General features: G+C 39.6%; 1 protein-coding gene across 2 annotated transcripts in view; it reads right to left on the bottom strand.

Annotated features, from left to right (window-relative positions):
- Window positions 1-6,009: 6,009 nt before the first annotated feature.
- Window positions 6,010-23,162, bottom strand: part of MRPS28 (mitochondrial ribosomal protein S28) — a 79,721-nt gene continuing 62,568 nt past the window's right edge. For both annotated transcript variants that reach the window (XM_027689247.1, XM_027689326.1), the window contains one exon: window positions 6,010-6,306. In XM_027689247.1, the coding sequence (XP_027545048.1) occupies window positions 6,153-6,306 (154 nt within the window). In that variant the 3' untranslated portion in view covers window positions 6,010-6,152. The remainder of the gene's footprint in view (window positions 6,307-23,162) is intronic.

The raw sequence follows: 23,162 nt of genomic DNA, 5'->3' as shown, positions 1-23,162 counted from the left end.
CCGCGCCCACCGCCCGCGCGCGCGGCCCCGCTTAACCCGCCGGCGGGGCGGGCGCGCGGCAGCGCTAATTGCGACGGGGGGGACCTTTTTCAGAGTCGTTCAGTCGGTAAATGAAACTTCAGCTCCCCGGTGATCCAGCGTGTGCAAAGATGCCGCGGCCCGAGGTGCAAAGGCCAAGGCAGAAAGATTTTGAGCTGACGCTGCTCTTTCACAGCTCGAGCTGTCAGGCAGCTCCCGTGCCTCTGCTGGCTCCCGCTCTCGCCTGCCGGCTGCTCACCCGGCGGAGGGAAGCCGCCAGCACTGCGGCGACACATCCTTCCTAAGCTTGCTGAAGACCCTCCACCCCAAATGCCAGTCTGAATGTAGCGGTGGTCTTCCAGGGGCAAACAGGAACCCAAATCAGTGCGTGAGTCCCTCAGTCACAGCAAACTCTGTCCCTCAAGAGGCAATGAAATCACACACTAACACACCTGCTTAGCACTTGTGTGATCCTGAGCAAACCATGCCATGCCTACTTAAATGTCCTCTGGGTCAAGCTAGACCCACACAAGCTTGGCACAAGCCAAGGTAGGAAGGGCTTTGGCAGACGGGGAAGGCAGGAGTTAGCAGTGACTAGCATGAGAGGACATTTAAACATTTTGACAAGAACTGAACAACTCCTCTCTCTGGGAAGAGAAGTATTAAGCCCTTAACTTTCTTCCCCATACTACTGGACTGAGATGGTGAAATAACACTTAAGTTACCATATGTGTCATGTCTTGAATACAGGTTTGAGGCTGAGAAGATGGGCAAAGATTCAACCAGCCAAGTTGCTCTTGTGTAATAGTAAGAGCTGTTATTTCAGTAGTTCTTTGATTTTTCATAAAAGGTACGAGAAAAAAGACCCTTCCTACTACTTTAAATGTCAACATATTAAAACAATTTAAATATGCTTCCACTTTCAGAGGCTAACCAAAGCTGCAGAATGACTACAGTATCTATCCCAAGGGTGCCTTGGATGGATTAACCCAGTTGGGAAGTGTAACTTTTGGCTGCACTTGACGCTCAGCCTGCTGCAGACAGGCTGCCACGTTAATGGCTGATTCCCTCATTAGAGCCACCATGTAGGAGTGCATCAGGCTGCTTAACTCTGATTGAATGAGGCACAACTTAGAAGGCAACAAGAATGCTTTAAGGTATTTAAGACCTTACTGATGTTAGTCTAATGCAGTTATACCAGGGATAATATTTATTTTGGGTTACGGCCGGATGACAATGTAATAGCCTCATTTGGGCAGTCTAGACCCTTCATATGCGATAAACACTTCCCCACAATGTATAATTTAGTAAAAAGTACATGTCAAGTGCATGCTTGCATCTAGCAGAAATGATCTCTAGCCAAAACAGAAGACTGGAAAAGTTCTCCCAGCATATGGGAATAATGCTGTGAGGAAAAAAAAAAAAAAGAAAAGGGAAAAAAAAAAAAGCTTGAACAATAATTTGCCTGATTTATAAATGTGACAGTATTAAGAAATGAGAAGGAACCCAAACTTTCCAGAATGCCCTGAAGTAAAACGTTAAGTATTCTTTTCTTTAGAAACCAGCTCAGTGCCAAAGCTTTGGTTGCAAGATGCTAATATGCTCTCAATACACAGACCTGATTTCTTCAGGGTTTCCCTTTTTCCCCATCTGATCACCTAAAGGCCTGAAATATGAAAGGGCAGACAAGCCCAGGGGATTTACCAGGTCTTGTTGTAGCACATCAGTCATCAAAAGAACACTGAACTATTCTCATTTTTCTTCCAACTCCACATCATGATAAAGCTATTTTGCTTTCCAAGTATGCATAAAGTGTTTAATGTTCTGCTCGTAAAATAAAAGGTAGAATTTTAGGAAAACTTATGAAAGCTTTCAAAACAGGACCTGAATAAATGTAAAAGGTGAAGTATTAATTCAGCCAAAACCCCAATCAGCTTTGATTTTAGTTTTTATCAACGCTAACTTTGCTTATAAGCACATCTGTAAACCCAGAGAGCACTACAGGCATTCAGGTGTATTTGAGTGGAGTAAGAAGTGGATGTGGGACAGGGTGAAGTTTGTGGGCACTTCAGTTACAGGCCTAAAAACAGTTAAGTGTCCTTCGAGCAGAATGTGTGGAAATATTTCTTGCTTGTGTAGAAGGGAAGATTTGAGCCTGCCCGTGGCCACTTGTATACAGAGACTGAGAGGGGACGATGAGGCTGGGATGGCAGCCAAGCTTCTCCTCCCTCTGCTGAGGATGCGTTTCACGCTCTTCCCTGAGCACTCAGCATTACAATTCCAAGTGTAAATTTTACACCATAGCAAGCATGAATTACAACTACCTGCAGTGAATCTGTCATGCTCATCCAAATTTAAGTGAGAAATTTGTCAACTAAGAGATGAGGGCAGCATGCAAAGCAAAATATGATAGAGGATGTGTAATTGTGTGTCTGCTAATGAAGTGGGGTCTGTGCTGTTACTTGAAAAATTTCAGATCAAAAAAAACCTTCAAAACTTGCAAAAATCAAGATTGTTATAGGGAAAAAAAAAAGTCTGGAAAACAGATGAAGAAACACAGAGATCCGCTGACACCAAACATCTTCTCCATGGCATAATCAAAAAAATGAACTGTGCAAGAATAAATCCACATGATTTTAGTAAAGATCTTTGCTCATCTGGTCTGTGCTTCAGAGTAAGACAAAATCACAAAATTTAGAAGAAAACACAGCATGGCGTACAGAGAAATTCCTGATTTCAGCAGTCAGATGAACATAGTCGCAGAACTTGGTTTATACCGCCCTCAGGATTCTCAGCAAAATGATACATTTACACTTACAGCTACAGCCTTAGTATGAATCAGTGGCATTCCTATGGTTAATATTAGTAATACATGTAGTATTACTACACTCTTAGTGTAGTCTCTTAGTCTCTTAGTGACAAGAGTTTTCCAGGAGGTGGTGTGGGCTAGGCACAGTGCCACAGGAGCTGCTGGGATGGCTTTACCCTTTCTTTATGTTAGCAGAAACAACTATTGTCATACCTGAAATAAGAATGACCTCCAAACAAAAATTCAGATTGACACCACTGCCCAAACCCAGACATATACAAGGCCGTTCAGGATATGAACCACGTGGACAAGGAGACTTCACTGTGCATTGCTCTCGTACATACGCTTGTGCACCTTTGGAACAGAAAATGCAAATAAAAGCAGCAAAAAGGCATGTGGTCATGAAGAAAGAGAGAACTCCTGGGGATAAGGGCAACCCAACCAGCAGCAAAGTTAACACAGAGAAAAATAACTTCATTTGTTATTTTTCTATATGGATGGTCCTAGAAATACCTGTTTGCATTATCAATTTCTATTCTGATAAAAGGCTGGAATAAAATATGTGAACAGTCTTATAGAATAGGCTATGCAATTGTAGCACCATGGCTGTTCAGTAAAGAATATCAGTGGTTCCTTAAGTTGTGTTAAGGGTATGTAATCTACACATATTCTTGGTATATGCAGGTATCACAGATATGAAATGGAATCCCAACATCCCACCACAAAGACATTTCAAAATTCCCTGCTGTGTCATTGTAATTTTGCATTTGGGAGTTGTACAGAATTGACGCCATGTATGATGGGCACAGGCTGTCCCTCCGTGGGACAACTCTTGTATGAAGAGTTTAGAGGTCCAATGAGTAACTGAAAGTCACTGCAGATGGGCTGGACAACAACTGGTTTGCCAATGGCTACAAAGGCTAGCAGCAGCCTAAAGCCATTGAAGGTTCAACCCCATGATTTGTAAGAGTGGGTCAGTTCATGCAAACCTATTTCCAAATAAAACAAAGATGGATTTGAAATAGTAACCACTACAGCCTCCAAAAGCCACTTCTCTAAAGGTTATCCAGTGGAAGGTTTGATAAAATCACTATTTGAAATCTTACTGTGAATTAACTCTTCTCCTGCCCCAAGACATTAATGAACATATTTCCTCCCAAGCCACTCGTATTTAAGGTTGATCAAGCACATAGGATGAATTACGTTCAACAGACAGGATTTCTCTTTGATATTTTAAATCCCTCCTGGCTTCTTAGAAAGGCCTTCTTTTCCTACTCTAATGCTAGGATAACTCTTTACCTGGAGGCTAACATCCAATGAAATTCATGTTCAAAATCCCCTAATTAAGATCACTGAGATGAATTAAAGCAACAAAATAAGCTCACATTGCTTGTTTCCTCTCTCTTGCTTGGCTCCTTATTGATTTCAGAAACAAAACTTCAGTTTGCAAAACTATAAAAGGATCTGCTAAAACATGCCCATTCCTCCAGAACGGCTGTGCATTTTCCATGTGATTCCTCCTAGTATTTGGGCAAATAAATACCTTATATTAAAAATATTCTCCTCAACAGATCATAGATGAGATTTATTTGTAAACTACCCATAGCAGGTGATGTCAGGCATTGGAACAGGCTGCCCAGGGAAATGGTGGAATCACCACCTCTTGAAGTGTTAAGAAAACTTGTACATGTGGCACTTAAGGACATGGTTTAGTGGTGAAGATGGCAGTGCTGGTTTAACAGTTGGACTCAAAGATCTTAAGAGACCTTTTCCAACCTTAACAATTCTACGATTCTGTCTGCACTATAACTCTTCTTTCAGTGTTACGAAAGGGCAAATGTAGGGCATGAGTTTTCTTTTGTTTATTTGGGTCAAAGTTTTTCTTTTAGTCAGAGGACTAAGAAAGAATCACAGCACTGTGCCATAGGGCTGCGGTTCCAGGTAAAAAGGCACTTCAGCTTTCCTTTCATGTTTCTTTTTATATGTTTTCGAACAAAAATATGAAAGACAAAAACCTTTAAAAGAGAAATTACAATGTTTTTGGAAAAGATCTATAAAACAGATTAAAGCTTTTGTATCCTGTTCTAAATAAATTTTGTTGGACCATATGAAGACTTGCAGAGTTTGGGTGGCAACCTGACTCACAGGCCAGCTGTGATCTAACAAAATTTCTCAATTTCTGCCCTCTGATGCCATCTTATTCAAGTACCCTCAGACGAAGGCAAGGAAAGGGATGCATGAGCTGTGGTAGCCTGGAACTGGCTCCCTGGTACGCTGCTCCAACAGAAAGATGAGGTGCCTGTGAATTTCAGTAATATATGCTTAAGCCAGTGTGCATGTTGCTGAATTTTGTGCCATTTGCTGAATAAAGTACATATAAAAAGAAACACATTGTTGCTGGACAGTCAGTGCAGAAAAACAAGGCCTACCACCTCAACAAATCTCATTTCATTACAACATTTGGGAAAATATTTTAAGATTAAACAGGCTTTCTTTTGTAATTCAGTGGTATGAATAGCAAATTTCCCTTGCCCTCAGCACACCTGCTAGGCACTATGCAGACTGTGCAGAATACAGACTTGGATATAACAGAAATCAAAAGAAATGCTCCAAAAAGATATTGGAAACACCATAGCATGATTCTTTGGTTGTGTGATCAAACACATGTTATATTATCTTAAATACACTCACAGAAAACTAAGCCCTACACTTGGCCTACTGCATTGAAACAATTTCTTTTCATTTCTATTAACAATCAAAGAAAAATTACCAATATGCATTGGAAATGAGAACTCTGATTAAAGCAAAGAATTATCTCTAGTTCCTCATGCTGATGGAGATAAAAACATAATGTATTATAATGGATATTAAACCCAATATCTGCAGTAAACAGTCTGCACTGCAACTTGGAAATCAAAAATCCTTGATGTTGCTCTGTATGAAACACTGTTCTGGAAGGAGCACCACAGCAGCAAGATCTGCACTTCCTCCATGGAAGTACAATGTTCTCAGATCAACGTTCCTTTGAGACAGTATGATGAACTGTGGAATTCTTTATAAAAGAATTACAAGAACAATATCAAATATTCAATTAACATTACCTACAGAAGCTCAGTTTACCTTTTACTTTTAATCTAAAGGCAAAGACCTAGAAAGATGAGTCAATAAAAATGGAGCAAGAATCAGGTACAATGTGCTTATTGTCTTTTATTGATCTCATTATTTACTTAACTAAGTGAACAGAAAATTTTCATTTACTTCTTGAGGAAACATTTCATTTGTATAATTTGCTACAGAGCACAAAGTGCATTTATTTGCAGTAGATTTACTCCTTTTGCTTTGTTTGCTTGCTCTCTGCAAGCCCTAAAAGCACTGCATCAGCTTCCAGCAACGTTGTATCAGTTTTTGCCCCCAAGAACCTCGATGTGAGTTCAAGATCCAGCAGTCTCAGGCGTACTCGGGTTCCTCTCTGATATTTTCTGTAAAGAAAAGGGGAGAGGGGGAAGAAGGTAAGTTTTTTTAAGCAGTGGTCTTGCAATCCCCTAAGGCCGCACTCCTGTCTGCAGACCCAAAGTAGCAGCCCCATAGAAAACCATGTGCTGCAAGAGAAGTCCAACTTTGTTGTAATGCATCAGCACTAAAACTGCTGGGACAGACACTGTGTACCACCACAGAATCAGTCTCTGCTGACACAATTCTGCCCATGGAAGAGCAGACACCACCAGATCCCACTGTGGGAATTCAGGCTCTACAAAAAAGCATTTTATTATATGGGAAACTGTTTGTGTCTTCCATCAAAATATTTTATACTGTATCATCTGCTATCATGCAAACAATTATCTGCAGGATAACATATCATCAAAGGGGAGGACAAGTCATCATTAGATCACTGGTGACATTGCTATTATCAAAAAGTATAATGTCAACTAACTATGGTTTATATTTCCAACCCTGGGCCTCAGGCAAGGGAACTTTTCTTGCCTTATCCCCTCACCCAAAGAGTGGGTATGATCTGCAAGTTTTTTATTACATATAATTAAAAAGAAACCCCACAACTATTGTCATGAAACATTCGCCTACAGGCTTGGGTTTTATTGTTTTATGCTCTTTTTTCCCTTCTCTTTCATTTCAAGTCAGAAGATGCAAGTGTTCAATGTGTTTTTAAAACAGACCCTGTGTTAAGATAGCCATGCCAAATTAGTGAAGATTTTTAAAATACTAGCTATCTTTTATAATGTACCTGGAGAGATACTGATTGAAGTCCAGCAATAAAACTAAGAAGTATTTATTCTTCTTTTGAAAGTTCAAGTCATACTTTTTTTTATTCCCTAGTCAAAGCATAAAGAGCTGAAGATGCATCAAGCTTGACCACCTTGAGCAAAAGCAAGTGAAATTTTGAAAAATTCTCCAGTTACTACCTGAAGAAAATGTAACAGGAGAGTAGGTTGCATGCAATTCCACCTTGTTCATTTTCACCTCCTGCTTGGGCAGACTATCTTCTCTGTCTTACAACTGTTTCCTAGAATGGAGCAAAACTGAACCAGCTTTCAACTTTCTTCAGCTCATCAAACCAAGATTCATTTGGAAAACCAAACAACTCAAGAAAAGATGCTGGACTCACACTTATGGTGGGTTTTATTTCTGGGTTTTTTTCCATTTTTCTGTCAATGCTATCTTGCATCCCTTTGCCATGTCTCATGGTTAATCCTGAGTAATATATTTGGTTATGTTCCAAACTGCAAAGGAAGATCATTTGATACATTCACTCTGAGTAGGTATCTGGGGTACAAAAGGTACTTCAGTCAGCAAGGGTTCTGCCAACACTCATCCCAATGAATCCTGGGATGACTGGCATGAGTCCAGTGGAAATAACACATATTGTCTTAAAAATATGAAAGTGAAGGTCCTCATCTGTCTAAAATGCAAGTAACTACTTGTAGTGAAGAGTATGGCACAGCTACAAAGACAGAGCACAGCTTATATTTGGTTGCTATCTGAATAGCTGGAAAGGGTAAATTCTGTTCCTTTCTCTGTGAAATATTTGCATTTCAAAACAGAACAGTTTCACAACTGATGAGAATTATTCCTGAAAGCTAATGTGCAACATTGCAGTAAGACAAGAGCTAAAGAAAATCAAAAGACAATGTGTAAGACCGTAAAAGTGAATGGCATCTTCCAGGATTTGTTAGGCTTATTGAGAAGAGAGTTCCCTAAAGAAGTCAGGATGTTTTGGGATAAGAAGGGGAATGAAGAGGAAAAGATCCTCACTGAAGAACCTTAAATGAAGATACCAACTGACTAGAGATTTTTAGCTATGTGGGTATATGGAAAAAATCTAAAAAAATTCTCTAGCATGAACCAGACCTTCACCTTACTGACAGTTGCTGGCTAGATGGGTTGACTTTGCATTCAACCATGAAGTTATCCTGATCCCTAATAGTATCTTTGGCATAAATTATCATACTTTTCTGCCTTTATCAATGGGGGGGGGAGTGGGGATTAGGTTTTGAGAGAAGGCAAAATAAAATGGAAAGAAGGAAATCTGAGAGAGAGAAATGGTCTGTGGAAACAGAAAGAGGGAGCAGACACCTTATAATGAGAAAAAAGGAAGATAGGAAAGAAGGGATTTGTGGTAAAATGAGACAAAAATGCGCGCTGAAAACACTGTAGGCAAATAGTGTAGAAATTTAGGAAACTATACAGAGTGGAGCCACAGAAGAGCAAAAAAGTCCCTGAAAGGAAAAGACTGCATAAAACTATTAAAACCTGACTGACACTAAACTCAGATCTTTGAACTACAACATTCTGTGCTGCTTTTAAAAAGATTAACATGTTTTAAACATAATAAAACTTAAGATTAACATTAGTGGTTCTGTAACAAATTTTAAAGACCAGCCACCCCTCTGCCGTTTTCTCCTGTCCCTCCTCCTACAGAAGAAGCAGCTCACAAATAACCTAAAGCAGGACATGAAAACTGGCTTCAGGGTCCAACACTCTTCTACAGAAGATTGAACTGAATAAGGTTTAAATTGAATTAGAAGACCGCTCTTTATCTGACAGCACAGATATTGAGCTGTGTCAATATAAAAATTGGGATAGATATTGAGCTCCATCTTTTTAACTGAAATACAAAATATTACTTTCATCATGCATCAGTTCCTTTTGGGCTGGTTGTAGACTACAGGGGTGTTTTGCAAGTGAATAGATGAAACTAAGTTTTTTCTAATCGAACTTTTAGAAGGGCTACTTAGAAGCAGGAAAGTCCATGAGGAAAATCTGTACTTCTCATGATTAATGCATCTAATTTTATCTTAAGCATGACTCCCCCCATTTTAGCATTGCTCACTGTACAGTCTGCAGAGAACTTTGCTCAAACTTCCAGATGTGAGTTTATTACATATTTGTAATGCAAAATTCAAGCAATTGTATTTTCATAAAAAGAATCAGTCTTCAATGCTGCTTCAGTAACTCAAACAGATTCCAGATACTTTAATTGTACTTAATTATTAAAGAAGGTTTTCCAGTCACAGCACATCTGCTTACAAAGAGATCCTGAAGAACATCTCTTTGAGGAGCTGACACAACTGCCAATTTGTATGAATATAAACATTTGGGTTTGTGACAGATGTTCCCTACAGCTAAAACCCTTTAGACTATATGGATGATGTAGAAAACGTAGAAACATGAATATAACAAGCAGTGGTGATCTATCCACCACATTTAGAGCAAGACGAAATAATAGGTTGCTCTATGCATAACAATCATATTCTATCCATGAAAGTATTTATCCTTAAAACAGATAAAACTATCCTATGGTTAAAGCAGAAGCTTGAAGCAGGAGCCAGAAACAAAGCAGGCATTTTATTATTTTCTGGAATGGTGGCCTAGGAGACACAGGACACCAGCGTAAAAAGAAAGAAACCATCTACCTTCTCCATTTTGCAAAAGGGTTTGCTTTATTTTTAAGTAACAATGCTGGTATTCAAGATCATCCTATCCAATGACCATCAGAAGGAATCATTAACCTTCACCCAACCCCCAACCACTGTGTTTCTCAAGGATCCACATGTTTTCCTCATACCACTTCCTATTGCCAGGTAAGAGTATTAAATTGACTGAGAAGTAGACAAAGGTGTTTAGTTGCATAAATAAGTGATGGTATGGGAATATTCTATAGAACCTAAAAAAAATATTCTGCAAGCAGAGTCAAAGTTTTCTCCACTTCTATAGAATTTATATACAATAGCTATGAATTTTAACTCCAGTTTTGAATGGAAGCACTCTGCCTAACACCCAGCTTCAGAGCTGGGAATCCACCAGCTGCTGGTGCTAAGTCACGGACCCATTTCAGGCCAGTGTCGGCAAAGCACCCACTGCAGCGTCCCCAGAAAACTTTGCCTGAACTTCGGCCAAGGATCCATGGGCTACAAAAAGCTTTCTCTAGTTTGAATGTGTGCATGCAGGCTTCTCTCCAACTCCAGAGTGGGCAAAGCATTAGGTACAACGTATACCTTTCCTCAAACATCTGCTTGCAGAAGATGATGTTAAGTTGGAGGCAACCCAAATAATTGCTTTAGTGCTCCTTATAATTTTTGAACTGTCATGGAAAAGAATTAGAAAAGAAGCAAGATGAAAAACCTTTTTCTTATTTGAACCATAAGTCTGTGCAACCGTACATCACCAATGTAACACAGTATGTAAGAGCACAGAGAAACACCCAGTACAGCCTTGCTAATGATGCTAAAGAAATTTTAAAAGCAAATAAAAAATTAAAGTTTATGTCCTCTTATTACATTAAAAATAGGGCCTTTTATCATCACATGCAAATATCAAACTACTGTGTCTTAACTTACATAAAGTAGGTCTTCTCTTTGCTGAACACATGAGCAGCACAGCATGCACTTCCAAATTCAAGCAACTTGGAAGCTTCCTTCTGACTCACTATATCCCTTTTATTGCAATTTGGACCCAATGCTAATCCATTCACTTTTGCACTGAAGTTTTAACTCTCTCAAAATCTTCATGGTAAGTTAAAGGGTTCAGCCAAAAACCCCCAAACTCTTCAGTCAAGATTTTAAACTTGTAATTTTTAAAACATAAGTAATTTTATTATGCCCTCTTAAAATATATGAAGAAACAAAAAACCCCAATACTTTTACATTATAAAATTGGAGAAGGAGGATATGGAATGACATATTTCAGCTCTTGCTAACTTTCAAGAATGCTGGGGGGGAAATGTTCTTTTTTAAGTTTAAGTCATTCCAGGTTACAGTGAAAGGTTTACAAACGGAGTTAACATGGAAAACAATGAGCATGTAAAAACAAGGAGGCTTTAACTAAAAATGGGGATCCTAATTATACCATTTTCTACCAAGAAAATGGGACAGTAGTTTTGCAGGTGTGCAATTTCACATGCAAAGGAAGCATCCTCATTAGTACGTGGCATTAAGAACTTTATTCAAAATCTAAATTATAGGTGTCGACATTAAAGCATTTTGTTAAACTATCCAATATTTAAAACTGCATGTGATCACAAATTAGTAAGCAGTCCTTTTTCTTTTAAAACTACTCAAGTTATTAGTTTAAAATTTAAAGCAACAAAGCTTCTGTTCTTGGAAACTGTGCTACAAAAATAACAACACCATTACCGAAATGGCTGACTCTCACCAGGTCTTGGCTTGTACTTCCCACTCATTTCAAAAATGCATTCACAGATACCCTCTATTCTGTACTATAAAAATAGAGGACTGATATTTTAAGGGAAGTGGAATGCTTTGTCTTATATTCCCTCTACTTTGTTACTGGTTTCCAGTCCCCATTGCCTCCTTTTGGAGCAGTACAAACCTGAATGAACTAGCTAGGGCTGGCTACAACCACCCTCACCCACTATCCATTCTTCCATGCCATCTGTCCCAGCCTCATGAGCATGCATTTCTGAATGGAGAAGGAAGGCAACTATTAAACATGTTTTTTAATTCCTACACTGAGGGTGTAATTTATAGAATTTAATTTGAATGTGTTACATTTTTTTCATCATTATTTTTTAGCATCTCCCAACACATTCTAGTGATGGCTCTCAAAAACTGCAATAAAAGGAATACCTGAATTATCTCCCATACAAAATTGATTAATACAAACCACTGCAAGGACAGTGTTGGAGTTGAGCCATGGTACTCTCAGCGAATACCATGAGAAGTCTTGATATCTTTCACTTTTGGACTGTGAGAATTTCTGTTTTTTTGATCTATTATTCAAGAGGCTTTGTTTCAGTGTCTTAACAAAGTACAGAACAGTTTTAAAAAATTCTTTTTTTTTTCTTATTATATGAAAAACATCATATTATCAGCCTCAGAAAAAATACAACAGCAGCAAAGGTAGTGAAATAAATTGACCATCAGTTTTTCTCCACATTTTTTGTTCAGCGTTCTTACCACCATTCAAATCCACTCAAAGTCACCCTGTAGCTCCCCACTAGTAATATTGAAACGACGATGCATCCCCAGAAGCAAGTCCACCTCTAACTGACCCCAGCCAGCAGCAAAGCACTGCAGCTGGAGTGGAACGAAGCTGTGTGTGGAACAATTCATCTTGTTCCTCCAAAATGTTTTGAAGCATTCACAGATGCTGCCCAAGCCCATGCTGGTCTCAACTTTAAGAGAAAAGGGAGCCCCTATACCTGGCTTAAGGAGCTACCCTGGCACAGATCTCTAAGATTTTTGTATAGGTCACCCTCTGATACCCTACAGGGAAGGAGCTCCTCAAAAGCACACCACTTCCCAGAAACCCCTCACGCATTGCCAGTGTACACAAAATTCCTGTTCAGCAGAAATATGGATGAAATTAGCAGACTGCTGTCAAGCAGAAGGCTGCGTAGCTCTACACAAAAACCTACTTCTTGCTGAACTGGCTTTTTCCAGTGAGGTACACACTGTACATGTAGCAACGGGGAGACAACAATCCTGCAATCAGCAGCTCCACACAGCAGTCATAACAGACACACATCCCGCAGTATAAGCTCCTAGGCAATGTTGGGGCAAAAAGGTCAAATCCTAGCTTTGTATGTTAGAGTGAGATGGCAGAAAAGTGGCAGCAGAAAGGTAGTGGGAATTCTGCACAGAGCAGAACATGGGATGGTGAGAGAGAGACTGGAAGAGTAGTATCTCAGTGTAGTATCCTGCTGTCTGCCTTTCTTTAAAGGCTATTAAAGAGGGGACAAAGAACACGCATAAAACTCAATAACAATGTAAATATCTGGATGTGTTATTGAAAAGACTGAGCTGTCTATACAGAAAGAAAATACTGGTATTTAAAGGTGCTTAAATCTATCTGGGAAAAGCATGTAATACTAGGAAAGTGAAGTCTAACAAATGCAGGTGAAAATGACAAGTTGTAAATAATATTGATGAACCATGAGGAAAAAACTCCAAGCACTGAGATTTTTCAGCCATTGACAGCTTCAGCTGAAGAGATGTCAAAACAAATGTGCTAGTTCAGTTCAGGATAACCTGCTGAAATGTCATGTCTCATGATACAGTAAAGTCCTGAGAGATGACCTGAAGGTCCCTTTTGGCTTAAATTTTATTAATCCACTATTTATTACCACAACATCCAGTCATTCAAATAAGGGATGGATGCTCAAAATAGGATTTTCAAAGCATCTCTGTTCTCTGGAGTCAAACACTATAAAAATGCTCCAAGGCTGCTGGCTACATTCTACCAGAAAATACAGTCCTGATTCCTGTGACTCATCAATCCATTGCCACTTCATCTGTATTTGTTTCCTGCTCAATTTGTTTTCCTCTTTCCTTGAATTAAGCAAGCAAACATGCTCTCATTTCTTCTGAGCATTTACCATTTGTGACACCTGCTTAATAATTTTTCAGAATATTTTTGTTCCTTGCACTAAATCTATACTTTTACAAGGAAAAAGGTTAGACTCTGCTAGATAGAAGCAGAGATTCTAGATACTTGGCTACATAAAAGCCTCTCCTATTCTTGGAAGCATTCAGCAGAATGCTGTAAGACTGTGTGAAACCATCATATTGAACAACAGTCATTGTCACCTTGTGTTTTGGAACAACAGTGCACAAGCAGATCCTTTGGCAAACATCCTTAAAACCAGCAGGTGCTTTATGCACCTGAGGAAGTCCAAAGCCAACTCCCACTTTGCACTGACCACCATCTAAGACAGACATTTGAAATGAATACCACAAAGAGTTTGGGGATATTAGCTAGATGCTGATGCAAAAAACACACTGAAAGACTTGAGTATTCCCCTGGCCAACTGAAGCTTACGGAAGCAAGCACAACCACTAATGGCACTGGATGTATGGACACTTGGGGGAAAATAACTACTGAACAGACTGGTATGAGCAGCAGAGTTTGCGGGTCACCCTATCATTAGGGGGTATAATATTATCTCCATTTATGTTTATGGAGCTGTCCAAAACCATAACTTCTTGGTCAAGCCCTGGCAGCTTCCTTCCGTGACACCCAAGACTCCATTCTTGGCTATTGAGACACTATCGGCAGCTGACTGAAAGTGGAACAGACATAGGTGAATGAAACATGTAAGTTTTCAGTCCTATAGCTAAAAGAAGGTAAATGCAAAGTCTGACAAGAAATGTTTTACAATTATCACAGAAAAGCATCACACAAACCATTGTGAAAACACTGTCAAACTCTGCTATTACACTGATATCAATAAACAATGGCATTTGTGTCTATGACAGAAAAAAAAAAGCCAAAGGTGCCAAATATTTAAATCTAATTCTGTTCCAGTATGGACACTCAGAACTTCACAGAATTTCTTAGTCGTAAAAACACTTCTAATTGTTTACCTCAATTCAAATAAAACTTAAAGTACCCAATATTTAATTACCAGAACAGACAAAAAAATTTTTGCTGTAAATTTTTGCTACAGTCTCTGGATGAATCAATTTGCATTCACTAAAACTTCCGAGACAGGATCATTCCCTTTTTAGAGAAGGAATCCACAGAATAATCTATATTTTAAAATATACTTCATATCACATCAAAGATGAATGCTGTAACCTTTTCTCCATGGCATACTGAGGTAAGCTTTGACAAATGAAACTTGCAAAAGGTGGCTCCTGTCATCCAAGAACTTGTATCAGATGTAGTTTTGTCATCATACAATAATTTATGCCAATTGCTTTCTCAGTCTATAATGTAAAGCACATCCTTTAACTTGAGAGAAAAATAAAAGAAAGTCTTTAGTCCAAATTGTTATTTTTTCCATTGTTTTTAACTATGCAAAGAACTATTTTGATTAAAATACTGCTTTGTAACCTATAAAATGCTAAAAAAATAAAGACTATATACTTACATTGATATTAAAAAAATAGCCAGTTATTTTACACAACATAAAAAACTCCCATGGCCCATCATGCTTATGGGCACCAGAAGCCAGGCAAACTGCTTAACAGATAAAAGCAGTAGCCAAGTGGAAAAAAAGAAAAAAGCAAACGCACATGAAGTATGCTCTAGCTCATACTCTTCTGTCCTTCTTCCCACAATTAATCACTGTTGTAGTTCCTATCCCTTCTCTTTCCCATGCTGGAACCTTGTCTCAGCCAGATACTTTTCATGTAGATAATCCTAAACCTTCAGCCCTCCACATTTCAAATGCCCTTTGCACAATACTGTTCTAGTTTTCTTCTTAATAGATGTGGTCTCAGCCTTACTCTCTTTCAACACTTAATCCATCTCCCCTAATTGTAACTTCTCTGATCTCTCACTGTATCCCTGGGATCTCTGACCAGGCATTTCCAGTTTTCTTTTCCTAAACCATGAAAAACTATTAGGCATTTTTCTTGTCTTCTCTTACTTACTGCCTTCTCATTCATTCTAGTCCCAGCTCATTTATGCATCCAATCTCATTCTCCTTTCAGTTTCTTACCCCATCACAGTTTTCTCTTTCATCAGTCCCAACTAAGTTCAGGTGTCTTCTTTTTCTTGCCATGCTTCTCAGTTTTCTCACTCAGCTGATTCCAGTCCCCTTGTACCAGCCATTCTGGAAGGTCTCTTATAAGAGTTTATAAACAGTAGATTTTTTATTATAAATAGCAGGTTTTGATAATCCAGACATGGTTCTTATCAAAATTCAAATCAAACTGCCCCTTACTGCCTGGGTAATGATACTAGCTATGGGAACAATGACAATGAATTTAAAAACCTACTCAGCTTTGGTGCTCAACCTTCAAGCTTGGTACAGCTTGGAGAAGTTGTCATATAGGAAAAACTTCAGCAAACCAGGATAATTCACATACTGTCAGCAGGTTTTTGCAGACAGATCTTCTAACACTGCTCTGATGCTCCCATCTGGACTGATGGTAAGGACAGTCCATGTCCTCTCTTTGTCTTTAAACCTCATCATAGCTATAAATTGGATTTATTCCTCTCTTGGGAGACCTGGATGCAAAAGACATGTAGGGAGGATAGAATGGCTATTCCAGTGGCACTGAGAGATGGTAACCAAGTCAATGTAAGGGTTGGCATTTATAGGCAGACAGAAAATGGAACTGCTGAACAGCTGAAGCAGATACCTGAATTCTCAGTTGCACTGGAATCCACAGGAGAGATGGCAAAGGTGCTAAAGACGGGAGAAGGTTGAGCACTAATGGTTTGGGGTCTCAGGGACCAACCATGGGAGTGGGGAGTGGGGTCTGAAGGAGATACAAGTTGAGGAATACAACTTTGCAGAATGTGGGTGAGGTCTGTGGAGAATATTTGGTTGGTGAGTTGGTGAGCTTGAGCGAAAAGGAGGAAGAACTGCATGGGACTCTAAGACAAGAGGAACTGGAGGTACCATATGGTTCCCCTTTATCAGTCAGCTAAGGCTGAGGGAGGACTGCTCCTTCCCAAAGGAGTGCCAGAAATTATCAGACTCTTCCCAAAACTTCCTATTTCCATGTCTTTCCCCAACTCTCCTTCTGGCTGTTGGTGCCTACCCAAAAGCACTGCATATCACATTTGCCCTCTGGTTTGCTCAGTCACTCTTACTGTTCACCTGTGGCAAAAGTAAAATCACATTTACATAACAGTTGGTCTGTAAGATGCAGCATATGCAGATTGCTCAGACAACTGCAAGACACTCAGCTAAAGATTTTAGCTAAAAATGTCTGACAGTACCAACACTATGGTCTGAAAAAGCTAAAAGAGGATAAAACAGGATCTGGCAGGGGAAAAGTCCCCCTGTAAAAACAGATTATAAAACTAACTATTTCCAGTGCACACAAATCATCTTGAAGCATCACTGAGTGTGCTATACCACAGAACATTACCCAACATTTTAAGGTATGTCAAATAATACTTCCTGAAGTTTCAATTCCTTGTTAGTGTCCATTTATCTGAATGCCTTGAGAGCAATCTCAGCTACATTATGAATGAACAATACGCATAAATACTGAACAGATCTTTGATGAAAAAGAGTTCATGGTGCTCCTGTAAAAGGGACATTTTCAGATTTGGTCAGGAACATTTCTTTTTCAGCTAACACTGCATTATTCATTTCAATGGCTTTCACATTTAATAAAAGTCTATTCAGAGATAATACAAAAATGCTGCTGGGGAGTGGTGCCTTAAAAATGCAACCGGTTTGACATTGTCAGTTTGATTTTCAAGAACTGGCAAGGAAGAGTGTGAACGATGGAGAAGGCTCACTTCTCTGCAGAATGTCATGCACCTGCCTTTGAGAAAAGCAAATATTTGATGGTTCCACTTTCTGCTAAAAAACTCTAATACTAATAGATCTTGACCAGAGTCAGGAGAGGGACAGTTTTCAGATGCGTTTCAGACTTTAAAAAAATGTGTTTCATGAAATACAGTGAAACAGATGAAGAAAACATAGAAGAAGAACATAGTGGGTTTGGGCAAGGAGTCACCAGTGAGACAGGTCACCTAGCAAGCCTGGCAACCTGTTGCACACAGTGCTGACAGGAGTGAGCTCAGACTGTTAAAGGCAACTTTTAGAAATACTAAATGCAGGGAAAAGCCATCCAAAAGATCAGGAAACAAGGTAGTACCAGATACTACTAAGATATTAGAAATGACAAAAGTCAACCTAATGCTATAATGCTTGAGGTTAAGGGAATATAGATTTATCACTGAATCGAACTATCAAAAGGAACTTAGAAGGAACGTCAGAAAACTTAGTTTTGGAGGCAATAAAGAAGAAATGAACAGTTGGTCTCAAAAGAGACATGAGGCAGAAATGGCAGTTGTAGGTTGGAAGTAGACAAGGAGGGATCTCCAGGGAAAGCTAGGAAAGAAACTGTGCTGCTGGATACCGCATTAGAATGTGTCCTGGGTTCCTAAAACCAAAGGCAGAAGAAGGGTAGGAAGCGTTTCCAAAGGGAATTCTGTTTAGGGGACACTAACATTGAAACAGGATCACGCTTACAATTTTAAAAGGGGGAATGAAAGAAGAGGGAAAAGCTTAGAGTAAGTATAACCTACACCATTCTGTGAAATCAGAAAGACAAACAAGAAATAAGTCTCAGGGAAGAAAACAGCTTATTTAAGAATGTAAAAAATAGGTGTATTCATGATAGCAGATCTGCATCCAGTATGTGGAGTACACCTGGAAATGAACTGGCAATACTCATCATCGTACAAGGAGAAGAGCCACTTCCTGACCTACTTCTTTGGCTTTATGCGTTCTATAAGCACTTTATTCCTTCTGGTCAGTAGAGTATAGAGAATTAAACACACGACACATAAATATGGACTGACAAAGTGTATCAAATAAGGCTGTGGAAAGATGAAAGCTCTACAGAAAATTAAATCATTACATCTTTCTCCACAGCGAGGAAACTAGAGATAGATAAAAATACCTGGGGAAAAAAAGGACAGAAGTTTCTGTCATCAGAGGAACAAACTGAGAAATAAAATATTTAATGGTTATTATACAGTCAGGTAAGTTTCCCTTCTGGGGACCCCTGGTGGCCTAGTGGTTAGCATGCAGGACTCTCACCTCTGCGACCCAGGTTCAAATCCCAGCCAGTCCCCCGGGCAGATGGAGCCCGTTAGCCCTGTAAGGCCATTCATCTATGAGAAGGTCACTCCAAACAAACCTACGTCCTGAGGACTTCACTGCCATTGTCCAAGCTTGCTTGGCCCCGGCAGATGAACCTTAGGATTAAAGGGTGGGCTCAGTTCAGCGCAGGCTGTGTCTCACCTAAAAAATCCATTGCGCAGGCTGGAAAGGTAAAAAGACCTTTCCCCAAATCTTCGTTCACGAAGACTGGCCATTAAGTTTCCCTTCTATAGTCTCACCTCCAAATTCTCCCTAGAAGCAACTTCTTCAAGGAATTTTTAATCTATAAACTGTTTCTTCAGCCATTTTGAAATGTAGCCATAGCCCAGTTTTTCCAGCTTAAACTGTGCAATCTTTCGACTGGATCTACACAGGCAGACCTTTCATATCGGAACATATTTATTATGGGGGTATCAAACTGCCAACCAAAAGAGTAAAAGTCATGACAAAACCCATGTATACTTCAAGAATGCAGATTAAAAATAACATGATATGAGCAAAAGGAACTTGATCTAGACCCCCAGTTTCCAGGTCTGTGTTTCTCTTGCTTGATACCATCAACAACAGAAAAGCTGGATTCAGAGCTTTAGGTTGGCAACGTCTTCAACTGTGCCCAAAGAAGAACCATGTTCTTTGGCAGGCTGCAGCACAAGAAACAATTTGAATGGGCTATAACCTTTTCTGTATAAAAGCTCAGTCAAATACTTAATGCTAGTAGTTTCTAATTTTAAATAGAAATTAATTTAAAATTTTAAGCTGTTTTCTTAGACCTTTTATACAGAAAAGTCAGAAGAGATGTCCTAGAAATAATTTAGAAGAAGGTATGTATCACATCAGATCTTCATAACACTAAACAATGGAAAGCTGAAAGTACGACAGCTCTATTTTCACAGTCAGAGCACTTTCCTTCGCTCACCACGTGCCGCTGGTAAGACTTGTCCTCAACGCAGCAGAACTGCTGCAGATGCCTGGGACAAATCCCATGACCATCCAAACTATGCCAACCATACCTTGTGTGACTGCTTGCCAAGGAGAGGGTGTTATTAGCCAGGCTTGGCTCAAACAATTCACTGCCCACAAAGCTACTTTAATGTACTGTCTCTACTGAGGAAAAAAACACAGTAATCCAACAATACATTACGATACTTTCCCATCACTTCAGCAATTCCCACCACAGGCAACACTTTGTCTCCAACAAAGAAGCCTCACATTCTGTGCCTGCAAAAAAACCTATCCATACTGTAGGGATGCCAAGAGGAACATCTGTGTGCTCAGAAGGACAGAAAACTGGCTTTTTGTGTGCGTATGTGTGTGTGTGCCTCGGTGAAAGAGATGGGGGCGGGGAGCTCACAGACAATAGCTTGTGTGACTGCCTGGTAAGGAAATGCTCTTTCATTCCCTTCCTCCTCCCTTTAATTTATTTTTTAATCTGAACAAGGGAGTCAAACAGCCGCAGTAGTTATCAACTACTTCCCCAAGCCTAATGAAAAGGGTTAAGTTTCTCCCACATCACTAGTTTTAGCTCGGATTTATTTTTATCAGAAATAATTTCTTTAGGCATTAAACACATACATCTACCTTTCATCAAATTGTATGAGGACTCTGGGTCTACTTGTCCATTTATCACAAATTATTATGACTGTAATAATGACGTTCATCAAATGCCGAACTGTGGATAGCAAAATGTCTCCTACAAGATGGATGCACTCATGGGCTTAGATTATGAACAAAGGGAAGTTCAAAAAGATGAAAAAATACTCAGATAAAAAAAGTACAAATACTGCTGCCTTTCTGAATTGTTGGGTCAGTCACTTGGAGAGCAACATAAAAAATGTGAACCACGAACTTGCACTACCATGAAATTAATGCCATAAAGCAATGAAAACCAGGCCAGTGGAAGTAAATTATTACAGAAAGCCCCTCTACAGAGGGCTTACCAATAAACACTTATATTTTGTTTTTGTAAGACCTACTTTATCTGCTATTCAAATAATCCAACAATTCTTTACTGATGGATTCGTGGCACTGTCCTGGCCCAGTAAAGTTTAAATATGTTCAAGTTCCTGGCTACATGTAAAAGTTAGAAGAAACTGGAATGTTTTTCTTCTGGAGCTATGCCCTACTAATGCCACATTCTCCTTTTCTTCCTGCCTATTTTCCAGCTACTCCATCCCACCACGTGTGGTGCCATCTAATCATCTAACGGAGACCATTAACTTGAACTGCTTCATGTCTCATCTTTAACTCCAGCACCTCCAAAACTGGGAACAAGTGGCCAGGGAATCAATTAGCAGCAACTTATCTGTTTCCCCAAATATTTGCAACTCTTCAACTAAGGGTCTGAAATTACATCCCCTTCATTCTGGGGAAAACAGAGCCAGGAGATACAAATCTGGAATAAAACTAAGCCTTTCAATCCTCCTCTCAAACACTCGCCTTGCTGGGAATGTGCTTCAGCAAAACAGGCAGGTTTTGACATACCTATTGCACAGGAGACAAAGAATACTACATTTTCTGCTCACAGTATGTAGTGTTATCTTAGTCTGCCTTCTCCAGAGAGGAAGTTGAGTTACAGGAGCTCCTACAACTCCTGCCCACAAGGAAAGGGAATAAAACAGCTCTGTCATCTGGAAGAGGTGTCCACAGCATTTTACTCTGGATTTGGAGACATCACTCCAGCATTTACACTTTAGGAGACTCAGTACAGACAGGAATGAGCTCAGGTGTGCAGAGTTCAGGTCTGGTAGGGCTCCCTGAGTGTGGAAGCAGTCTAAGCAACTCTGCTGGGCAGATCTTGTCTATCAAACCATGCAGATCTAAACTGCTTCTCTATGAATGTAACACATTTCCACTCTACTCCTATTTTCCTCCAAACTTTAGGCACTTAACTGAAACTCCCCATGTAACTTCCTTCAGTAGCCCCCACCTTCTCCTTATCAGCATTTATTTGATTTTAAAAATGTCACCAGAATTTTTTCTAGCCTGTGTCGCAGGATACAAGCATTCAGTGAGAACATTTCTCCTAGACAATGCACCAACTCCTAGAACATCCTTGGCCTTTATCCTGCATTTCTGAACTGGAAAAGGGAAGCTGTTAAGATGCTGTCTCATTTTTTCTCTCTTCCCTACCACTGCTGTACATTCTACACCCAACCCTTAATAATATGCAAAAAATATTCAAACTCTGTATCACGATCTCCTTAATTCATCGTTGCAGTTCCTTTGTAGCGCCTCCAAGTCCTGATTTTCAAGTCCTACTGCTACATTGCTCACTACTACTAAGAAAATAAAAGCCCACATCTCCTTTGTGTGCAGTATTTCTGCAAAGGTCTTCACTTTTCAATCAGAATTTATTTCTCTGTGGTTCTGAAAGGTTTTCCCCAAATTATGTGCAAAATCACAGGAACAGACTTCAAGCTCCGTCCTCATTTTTCTTTTATCTGCAAAAGATTCTATTGTACATTTATGCTTATATTCTTAAAAATCACTAAAAAGATATTTCAAGACTCCAAAGATTTCAAAAACTTATAAAATGCACTATGCCTTTCTAATAGACACAAGAAACTGTTCTACAGCAAATGGTAATCACATGTCTGGTATGTTCACCTTTAGTTTCTGATAAGTAAGGATGAGTTTTGTATTTTAATAGGTTTTGAAGCTGTTCTGGAATAGTAAACTAAATACATTCTGCCAGTGAATTACTGCAGGCTTGGAGTGGTGGCACACATGAACAAAACAAGAGTGGTTTTGGAAGTATTTGCAAAGAAGACCAGCACACTGATGCATCACCCTTCCATACACTTTTACAAGTCACATACCTTTCTGTTTTCCACTTTTAACCTTTTACTCAGTTTTTCTTTTCCCATGCTGCCTTGGAAACCTCACTGCTTAACTTAGCAGCCCTAACCCTCCTAGGAACTGTGCTTTAGAGCCGCGGTAGAGGCTGTGCAGGCACTGCCTTTGCTGCAGTGAACTATCTCAACAGAGCTGAACAAGAAGGTTGCACTCATTTGCCATTTTAATTTTTGTTCAGCCCTGTATGTAACAGGGCTGTTGGAGTCTGTGAAACTGGGACTGTCTGGTCATACTCACCCAGCACAAGCCTGAGCTACTGAAAAGTCAGCCTGGGCCTTCTTCCTTCAACCCCACCTTACCACTCCTGATGCTCCTCTCCTTGTGACAGGGCAAGCTCTGGCTGCCAACCTGATTGGGAAGTGGATCCATTTGAAGACTAACAAAAGAAAAAAAACAGGAAGTTTTCTTCTGCATCAGCTC

This window comes from Neopelma chrysocephalum, unplaced genomic scaffold (genome assembly GCF_003984885.1).
Source record: "Neopelma chrysocephalum unplaced genomic scaffold, ASM398488v2 Primary Assembly neopelma1_22, whole genome shotgun sequence".
Taxonomy (NCBI): domain Eukaryota; kingdom Metazoa; phylum Chordata; class Aves; order Passeriformes; family Pipridae; genus Neopelma; species Neopelma chrysocephalum.
This window is presented reverse-complemented; position numbering and strand designations above follow the sequence as displayed.